The 10,967-nt window shown below is 33.2% G+C and overlaps 1 protein-coding gene across 2 annotated transcripts in view; it reads right to left on the bottom strand.

The window, feature by feature from the left end:
- Positions 1–224: 224 nt before the first annotated feature.
- The window catches only part of LOC134541229 (PR domain zinc finger protein 10-like), a 119,073-nt gene continuing 108,330 nt past the window's right edge, over positions 225–10,967 (bottom strand). For both annotated transcript variants that reach the window (XM_063384494.1, XM_063384495.1), the window contains one exon: positions 225–8,667. In XM_063384494.1, coding sequence (XP_063240564.1) covers positions 8,425–8,667 — 243 coding nt within the window. In that variant the 3' untranslated portion in view covers positions 225–8,424. The remainder of the gene's footprint in view (positions 8,668–10,967) is intronic.

Below are 10,967 nucleotides of genomic sequence, written 5' to 3'. Positions count from 1 at the left end.
CAGGTAAATTTGGTATGTGCTTACAGGATTGGCATACATTTCAGTCTCAGCCTTTTTATTTTAAAGTGACGCTGTTAAAAATCATCCTGAGAAGATCAGGTTAGTTGAATACAAAACCATTAAATTTTTTTCACAGCAACCATATAGTATGTTGCACTCATACAACACTAATGAACTACAGCCAGGGTGGTTATGGAGAGACAACATCCATGAAAGAGCAAATATTTGAAACAAATCGTTTATTATTCACATTTGATTCCAAGTAATCGTACTACCAAATAAACAATGCTGAATTGTACCTGAAGAGTTTAGAAACAGTGGTACATCACCTCATATAAAATTAACTTAAGGGATTAATGGTTGTAGTACAATATGAATGTGTACAGTTTGCACATAATGACATAATCAATGAGCCTGATACATGCCCACTTTATTCCAACATGTGCACAATGGACAAGAGAATGGTTGACATGCAGACAACAAGCAATTTTTACCACAACTGGATTAACAGTCAAAAAATAAATAAAAGCATTTTATAACTGTGATATAATATTTATAAACATTAATGTAAAGTAAAATATTACTACTAGCAATCTGATGTTTGCACTGACCTAGAGCTAAGCAATAGGCCTGTGCAGGTTTTTTTTTTAAAAAATACAAAATGCAAATTATTCTTGAATTTAAATAGTAAGGGGGGTTGGAATCGCATAAAAAAATTTCACATCACGTAAAAAAAAATACATAGAGAAATAAACGTGTAGTGACTATTGAGAAATTATGTTAAAATTTCAATTTTTGAAAAAATATACAATATTTTTTTATGCTGCTAACCTATCTAATAGATCAAGGTACTCTATGTATTGGTACCATAAAAAAAAGTAAAATGTTTTTAAAAACATATTTAAACCCTATTTATTCACGTATTCGTGTTCTTAATGGCAGCCAGGGGAACTGCATTTTAGTTGAGCAATATTACAATTTTTAGTTTTTTTTTTTTTCCCCCTCTGGACTATGGAACAATCACTTAAGTTTATTTTGCTTTTAAGTAACAACACGTCTGCTTTATCATAGATACATGCAGCAGGTAATTGCTACATGATAGTAGATCGATGACTATCAATTCATACACTGTTGCAACTATCATATATACTTCTTTTAATCGCTATCACAAAGGAGTGTGCAGGTTTATTATGATCTATTGTTGTTGATGTTTATTAATTTTTTACCACTACTGGTACATGAATCAAAACAAATTCAAATAATAGTTTGTAAATTCAAAATGTTACAAACAAATTAACTGTCCATGCAATTTTTCCCTCCTACTGTATTGGAGACAGTAGTAAAATAACAGTGAACACTTGATCTGTATTTAAAACAAAGAGTATTTGTGTTTTTGATTATGCAGTCCCATTAAAATATCTAAACTGGGTAATTATATTGCAAAAATGATAACCTCAAAAGTGAATGTTAGTATTCAACGAGCTCATGAGGTATGCTATGTCAAATACTCATAACAAATCAAATGTGTTATTTCAAAGTATTAATATCAAGCTCAAATTGAAAAAAAAAAAAAAAAAAACTAATAGGTATGTATTCAAAATAAAAATTGAATAAATGCAAAGGCCTACTAAGCAATGCTTACACAATGTTTGATGCATAATGCAAAGGCCTGTGTGAATAACAGTGTTTTTAGTTCAAATCGAATATGAGTATGAATATCAAATTATTCTCGAATACAAATATTGAATTTAAATAGTAAGAATTAAAATCCAATGTAAATTTTTTCCCCCCACATATAACATATACATATTGAAAGAAAAAGTAAATGTGTGGTGTAGGGGCTTCTGGGAAATTAAATAAAAAAATATTAATTGAAAGGGTGGTTAGGTTAAGTCAGCTACAATTACTATTTGTAAAATTTTGTTGAAATATTCAAATTTTAAAAGTAAAATATAAATAAATACTTTTCATGGTAATCAAAATAGCATCTAAAAACATATATTTTAATAAACAGTGCAAAGAGAACATGTAAGGCAATTGCAGTAAATATGTAGATAGTTTACGAGGGTGGGTTTACAAAGAATGTGCAGTGAGCAGTTTTAATCTTTAGTTAAACATAATGTAAATCTAAAAAAATTAAAAAAAAAATTTTACTATGTAAAAATAAATTATTTACTATACTCACATATATTAACAATTACAGATTATAATTTTTTTTGTCTTGTTTTAACTAAAGTGTAGGAACACAGTAGCTGCTTAGAATGTTCCTGTCTTTTTCTGTCTAGTGTACATGTGCTTGGTAAATGAGGCTAAGTTTTTTCCCCCCTCCTAGTGTGACCTTTTTTTGTCGGGTCAAGTGGGAGAAGATAATTGCCTGAGCTGTCACTAGGGGAGGGGAGGGGGGGAAGAGAGAGTGTGTATATGTGTGCGTATACGATGCCTGTCTCCGGTAGTTGTTCACAATGTATTATCCACCAGAAAAATGTTTTCATAGATCTGTCAGGCTTTATTGCTGTAAGTATGTGTCCAGATGTTTTCCACGAGATCTATACAAGTTTTTTTTTTTCTCTTCGCCTGCCACTTCTGAATGAAACTACTAATCACAGAGCTACCCTCTTATCTGACAACTATCAACTTGCATTGTTCTGATTTTTATCCTCATCTGTGTGCTGTCAGTTTTAATCTATTTTTAATGACCTACCGGACTCTCTTCTTCATTAAATACTTTAGCTAACAACGTGGATGTTTGAATTGGTTCCGAATTACTGTGTTAAATCCGTCTTTACTATATTAATCTGCTCAAAATTTACGTGGGCAGATGTAGAAAAAAAAAACTCCATAAATAACCCTAAAACATTATGAAAATCCTGTGTAAATTTTGTCTCTGCCCGACAATAAATTCTGCGATCCAAAATTTTTTCCCCTATCTTCAAAATTCTGTACAGCCATATTCGTAACCGTCTGAATATTTGTCCCCCCCCCCCCGAAGTGTTAGTATTTGAAATAAAATTGAATAAGAATAAACTGTTCTTTTTGATATTGAAAATTTGAATATATTGCACAGGCCTAACAATGCAAGGGAAAAAACATTCAAAATACTAAGCTTGCTTCTAATTAATTGCATACAAGAAATCAAGAATGTACATATTTTAACGTGCATTCGTTTGAATCTGCTGATAGGGCCCTACAGGCCAAAATTAAGTGAGTACAAGTAAAAAAAAACAGGCCAACGATAACCTTACAATCACGTGAAACACAGTCAAATTTTTTTTCTTGTATTATAACATTTTTATAGCTCATGTTCACACACAGAGGTTCCCGAGACCTCAGAGATGAGATGAAAACCACTTCGTGACTGTCACGGCTACCAGGGACACCAGATACAATTTATATTAATAATTAACGTAATTATTAAATCATCAATATGTTGGGAATATTCTAAAAGAAAAAAAAAATAAATTTTATTCTATGCTAAAATGGTAGGAAACGAAGTGGAATAATAGATTAACATTTTTGAAAACAGTATTTTTGAAATATTAAATTCTCGGTACTTCAAAACTGCAAAACACATTTTATAAGGTTGCTGTCACATAATGGGTACATGTAAAGTTATCCGGCATAAAAGGTGAGAATTTTAAGCTAGCTTCAAGAGCTTAAAAATGTTATTTCGTCTATACACACAAACTCTGTTGCAGGTAGTTTTATAACAATACATAATATTGGTGAAAACTATAAATTAACAGTTACACATTAGTTCATTAAATATCTTATTTAATGTTATAAGACAGAAATTTCTAGTAAACTATACAAAAAAAATTATTCCTACACATATTTAATATATCAGGATACAAATGTGCTTTAAAATGCAATATGAAAATTAAAAAAAAATCTAAATAAACAACATCATTTAGATGAGTTTTCGGTCTCAACATTATCATTATCAGTAAAGGTAATATTTTAAACAATTTTTATCCAAATAAAATGCATATAATTTATAGTAAAATGTCTTTTGACAATGCTGCATGACAACGCTGCATAGCACATGTTCCATCAAGCTCCAAGGTTGGTTAACCTGACGTTCATAAAGAACAACTTGCACGTGGTTTGTGAGAGTGTGTTTCTGTGAGACCATGTTTCAATGATTACATACTGATAGTCTATGGTTGCAAAATATATATATATATATATATATATATATATATATATATATATAAGGCTAAGGAAATGGGCGTATGTGCCGCAGGATGAAAGTACAATTGTCACGGAAAGTCGTATCCGCGACTGGAGGAAAAAAAAAATAAGATTGGTTTTCACTTTCAGGTGATGGTGCATTGGAGCATTGCTATAATATTTTATAGAAGGTGACATCATGTTGCTTAGGTTTTTTTTTTTAAAATTAAGCAATTTCTCATTTTATTCTGTTTATGATATTTGTAACAAAGAATTTATTTAGGTCGCTCCTGAGCACAATGTTAGTGAAGCTTTTCTGCAGTTAACAAGACAGCTCCGGTCGGTGGCCATTTTCGATTCATGATGCTTTTTTCCTTGCTTCCCTGTATGATGTGTTAATTCAAAGATAATCTTTAATAAATATAATAATTACTACCTGATATCTTTAGATACTGAAAATATTGAAATATTTAGTAGTATGTTTTTGATAAGGAAAAAAACTACCCCAGCAGGCATCAATACTGGTAGCGAGAATGCTACACTAGAACCCATTTTTTACCATATTCAAGGCAGTAATGTAAAATGTAGTGAAGTGTAAAATAGGGGAACTGCATTAAAAATATTTCTTTTTTTTTTGCTCAGAGAACAGCGATTTACATAACATATGAATACCATATTCTGATACACACATACCTAATTATTAAGTGTGTCTGAAGCATAGCTAAATATAATAATTAACATTAAAGTTATATATTTTTACATTCTGTACAGTAGAGGTAAGCATACACACAGTACCGTATTTACTTGCATATGGTTGGCATATTTCATGCCGATTTTTAGTTTAAAAAAGTGTAGAGTATTTCTTCTGCGAAAATATCAAAAAAATAATTTAAATATAAAACAATTTTTCTTATCTTAATTTAAATTTAATATGTTTAAGACTAATGATGCTACCATATGTAATTTTTTTTTATAAACAGGTTCTTGATTATCTTTATTGTTGTTATATAATTATGAAACTTATTTTTGTTTATCTGTTAGTTGCCTGCTGTGTTGACTATGTAATTTTTTTATGTTTATCGTGCCTACCTCCCATAGCCTTATGCCGTCAGTAGGCATGCAACAAATTGACAAATAAATAAATAAATAACATTGGGCAAAAATTGTATTTCATAATTGCAGTGTGTTGAGTACAAGTGTTAACACCTCTCTGGAGTTGGATTTTAGTAAGTATTTTAAGAGTAAGTATTACAGTTTAGTTAAAATATCTCAGCATGCGTGAAAAGCACGAGGAATGACGCCACTGCCGCGCCTGACGCCAGCCAGTGACGTGACTTGCTGGGCTGGCATTCGGCAATTGAAAGATTCAGGAGCTACAGCGCTAGTGCTCCCAACAGCATTTTGGATTCGGTATTTCACACGGAAGTGGTATCTTCACATGTATGATGTACGTGACCAATGACCGGAATAGTGAATTTATGACAGTATAGCATAAACAAACAGCGCAAATTGCGGGAAGAAAATTGTAGGTGCGTTGTAATAAACTGGAATTGCATCAAATGAGGTTAAAATGGGACCAAAATAAAATGGAGCAAATAATGGGAAAATTTAAAAAGGGGTAATGAAAAATCTAGGTTGTACTGTATTAGTTTTACAGAAAATCTTAAAGCAATTTATAATTTTGAATAATAATTACTTAAGAACAGGAAAAAATATTTTATTGAAACTTGAAATATGGTCACAAAGTTTGGTGGGAGGCTTATTAGAATAAATATGGTATCTAATACACAATATCTGTTAATGGTAACATCTTGCAATTGCGTGTTCTTTTTGGGTTTCCCTTCCATGATTTTGTGGTAAATGCCTCAGGTATACGGGGGGGGGGGGGAAGTGATAATGAAAAACATGTTTTTGAAACACTCATAAAAACACTCATAAAAAACAAGAGGATCGAGTAATCTAAAAACTAACATTTAGATGGAAAAAAGTTAGTGAAAACACACAAACACTTTCTCTTCATAAATAGCAAAATTAGTAAAACACTTAAATACTGAAACAGTAATTGGACACTGCATTTAAAATGATGTGCACACTTTCTCAGACTATCACATACTTACTACATTCTCTGTAAAACAAAATGTATCCAATAAATATAAATACTTTTCATTTTTTTTTGAGGAAAAAAACTCCACAAAGAACCAACATAAACAACAAACAGCAAATAGTTACACCTTAACGTGCTCGACATTGTACAACACTTTCTACGTTACTCAGAAAATGTAAAACCAACAACAATCACAATAACAAAGTAACTCGCTGTAACATCGCAGCGTTGACAAAGTCAATGCTTGGAGTGCTGCAATGCCCTATGTGCTCTGCATTCACAAGGAGAAATAGCGGCAAGAAAAACACAGACCTCCCTACTTTACTTAGCACTGCACTCAAGCACAAACTCAACGTAAAAGTCTCATCTCAATAACAACAGATAGGTTTATATTTCTTTGTGGCTTAGGACAGAAAATTCAATTCATCTATGGTATGACTAAAACTAAACAAGATAACTGGTAGCCAACATTCATAGTTACTCCCACAAATTTCTCTACAGAATGTACCTTTATTTAATAAAATAAAATCTTCTTATATAATTTTTTTTTGTAAAAACTTCAATATTTACAATAGTATTTTTTGTTTACTTAAAAAAATTAAGATATATAACAATATACATTGAAATTTAAACACTTGAGTCTAGAAATATATTACCAGATACAAAGCCAAAACATGTATGCCTACTAACGCAATCACAGCGTACATTAGTTGATCTAGCCATTAGTACACTACAGAAAACACAGGTTCAAATTTATCACACATGTAAGCAATTTTTTAAATTCTATCAATGCTCAGCTTGAACATTTTCACGACAATAATTTTCACATTGATACCAGAGTATTAAATGTACTTAGTTGATTTTTTTAAAAATGTCAATTAGAAATTCTACAGTGAACACTTTAATATAAATTTACTAAGGCAGACACAGAAATAAAACATTCCACCAGAAGGTACATAAATCTGACACCAATCTGAGGTTTAATAAATTCACAATAAATAGTTAATGAGCAATGATTTTTCATTATATTGTATATTGAACTAACAAAAAAACTTAGTAAAAAAAGTATATTACTGTTTGACAGTGAGAAATTTCTACTATTTTAGAAACCTACAGGAGAATAAAAAAACATAAACCAAATAAAAACATTTTCTAAAAAGAAAGTGTGGAGTTCCAATTTGTAATTAAAAAATATTTGACTAATAGCAAATTATCATTCTAACAATTATCATTCAAAAATCAGTCTTCAAATAGAAGTATCTATGTCACTAAATAAACTATTTTCATAAATAACAATAGATGCTATGGCAAATCTGTTAATTTGTCATAGAAATACTCCACACAAATTGAAAAACTTTGTGCTCTTCTGCTTCCATTGCAAGGAAGTACTTTGGCCAACAGCACATGCATGGACGTATCTATACACCGATGAAAGAACCTAATAGAGGCACTGCCGCTAATTCTCTCACAAACACGGAGTTAGAAGCTCACATCATAATTTTTATTTTACAAGATGGTTTCTCAAACTTGGACAGTATACCAACGACTACTTTAATCAGCTTGGTTATTCAACAACAAATACGAACCCCTTTCCACTAGATTGCACGTTGCAAACAACTGAAATGGTTTATTTGTTAAAGTGATTATTATTTCAAACATTGCAAACACAAATATTTCTACCGTAAATCGATCATTCAGCATGCACGAAAAAACTAACAAAGCCAACATCTAAGAACAAAACCAAAACTTGTAGAGGATTCTATGCATTTTCTTGGTTACACGACATCAAAAGTATGTGATACTCGACCAACCCTCACGCTCGTAAAAAAATTAACCGCCATCGAAATCTCGACTGAAATCTCGCCGACCCTCAAAAAAAAACCAACTCGCGGAACCTTGATCAACCCCTGAAAAACTATCACAGCCCCTCTTCCACACGTTGGTAACTTCCAAAAACCAATCCGACAAAAAAAGGCGTGGAAAGGCCGCCGCCAGGTTTCAACCGTGGCAACGGAGCAGCCGTGCCACAAACCAACAACCAACCAACCAACCAACCAACCAACCACGGGGCATCATACCCACAAAAAGCGGCCCGACCAGGGCGGGCCGCGGTGCAAACGCCTCGCTCAGCGGAACCCGGGCGGCTGCGGTCAGCGGGCGGTGTAGGGGGCGTAGGCGGGGTGGGGCGAGCCCCAGGAGCGGGGGGAGGCGGGCGGCGGGAAGGGGGCGGGGTCGTCGGGGTCGTCGTCTGCCGCCGCGGCCACCGTGGCGTGCACGATCTTGAAGAAGTGGTCGGGGGCGGCGCCCAGGGACACGCGGTACTCCCCGATGGACTGCCCCAGCTCGGACATGGCCTGCGACAGCAGGTCCACCGAGACCCCCTCTCCCAGGTCCTGGAGCACAACACGACCATCGACCGTGCGCACATCTGAGTTGTGAAATAAGAATTGGTAATCTAGAAGCAGCAATTGCATCTTTAGTATCAATGACATTCCTCTCTCCTCTGAATACAAGGACACCCCCCCCCCCCTCCCCAAAGAGAGGGGTGTGTTTCTGTTAGTATGTCACCTCTAAACCCCGATGCTCTGAACTGGTGTGCAGTCTTATGTCGTGTAAGTGGTGGAGACATGAAGATTAATATGTATCGCAAGTCTCTTTAGTGCTTCTATGAATCTCTACCGGTAGTTTTATATATATAAATATTACCCTTGAAAACACCGGTCTGTAGTTAAATGCTAAAAATACGATAACGGTAGGTGTGTAACAATTCAGACCTCCGGCTGGCTTAGAATTGCGTCTAAATTGCACACACAACACTTGAAATTACGTTGGGTGCCGAGAATATTTTTCAAGTCCCATAGAAAATTACTTTTTGAGGTTAAGTCTGGTTACTTTGAAAATTGTTTCGATTAGTAAAAGAATTATGAATAAAGTTTGTAAATTTAATTTTTTCCTCCATAAAACAATGAACATATCCATTATTTTTGGATGCAGTAACCTTTACCTTAAGAAAACAAATACAGTAGAACCCTGTTATAATGTTTTTCAAGGGAGCACAAGAAAAAAACATAAACAGGAAAACATTATAAGCAGAAAAACATTACAAGCAGGAAATCTCAATTTAGCACTTAACAATGTTCGAGCGTTGTACCAATGGACTCACCAAGCTATGTAAACAACTTTAATGTTAAAACCAAAGATAGTATACCTACTTGATACATGAATTTTCTGAAACAAGCCAACAATTTTTCAACTTTGTCTTATTCCCTGGTTAAATTTTGTTTGTCTTTAAAGATACACTGCCACATTTTTTGTAAAATTGTCTCACGATTCATGACAACATTAAGAGTGAGAACGTCTACTCCTTCGCCACCTGAAAATGTTTAATTTTGGGATTCCTACGTATGAATGAAAAAAAAAAATATTTGTAAGCAATAGAAAACACTTTAAGTTATGCCCTCGCTCAATGGTTGGCAACTTAAATATCGTAGGACTATGTACGTGCATCTGAATACCCACTGGAATGGCAAGGAAGAGAAGAGTTGACTAAGGGTGCCAACTGACACGTAACTATGAACATTGTGTACCTTCAGTATATTGCATAAAATTGTATTTTAACAAACTTCATGTATTGTATGACAGTGATTGTAAACATAAACATACATAAAGGAAACTTTTTATCGTAAGTGTTGGGATAATTTGGTTTTAAAACATTTTTTCCCCATTTATTGAATGTTAGAAAGCAAACATTATAAGCAGGAACATTATAACAGGGTTCTACTGTACTTGCACACAAATTTAAGGTCCCAATATAGGGTTTTGCTGCCATCTGTGGTTGTAAAATTCTAATTTAAAGATGTCTAAAACAATGTTTCTCAGCATGGTCCAGACCACACGTGTGAAATTCTTCTCATCACTACATTAATATATTAATTTGGTGAGCCACCACTCAACATGCCTACTTTCGCAAATACCCACGTGACGACTAACGAATACTGCTTCTTGTTCAATGGAAGGCGCTGGACTGGCGACACCATTACCAACCAATCACAGCAGCTTACAATTACAGAATACTTTTTGTGAAACAGACCATCATCTTTTGCGGCTTCAACTTTCTCACACACAAAATATATCTTTCTCTCTAATGCTTATGCGACTGTCAAAACAATTGTTGCATCAGCCTGCTTTCAAACAAAAAACCACAGCAAAAAAAATAAAAAAAAAAAAAAAAAATTGAATAAGCAAAAACAGGTAATAATAACTGTGTGACTATCACAATATAGTAAACCAACCACGAGAAACATAAATTTATGGAAATTATGTTCTTAAAATTGTTGGAAATTCACAATAACCTCTTAAAAGAACACACAGCTGTTATTTACATCATACCAGAAAACCTAACCAAATATATGTATAATTTTCTATTCCAAAAAAAAAATAATAAATTTTTAATTAAGTCATTTTAAAAGCGGGGAAGGCAGAAGCCTGGGTTGTTAAATGTCATTTAATTGAGAAGTTAATAAAAAAAAAGCAAAAATGAAAGAACTTAACATTACAAATGCAAAAAAGAAAAAAATTAACATTACAAATGCAAAAAAAAAAAAAAAAAAAAAAAAAAAAACTAAGAATATAAACGCACATTGACCTTTGCACATATAAATTAAAAACTTTTAATTCTGCTACTCTGAAATGA

The sequence above is a fragment of the Bacillus rossius genome, chromosome 18 (genome assembly GCF_032445375.1).
Source record: "Bacillus rossius redtenbacheri isolate Brsri chromosome 18, Brsri_v3, whole genome shotgun sequence".
Classification (NCBI taxonomy): Eukaryota; Metazoa; Arthropoda; class Insecta; order Phasmatodea; family Bacillidae; genus Bacillus; species Bacillus rossius.
The sequence above is the reverse complement of the archived record's forward strand: the minus strand, read 5'-3'. Positions and strand labels throughout refer to the sequence as shown.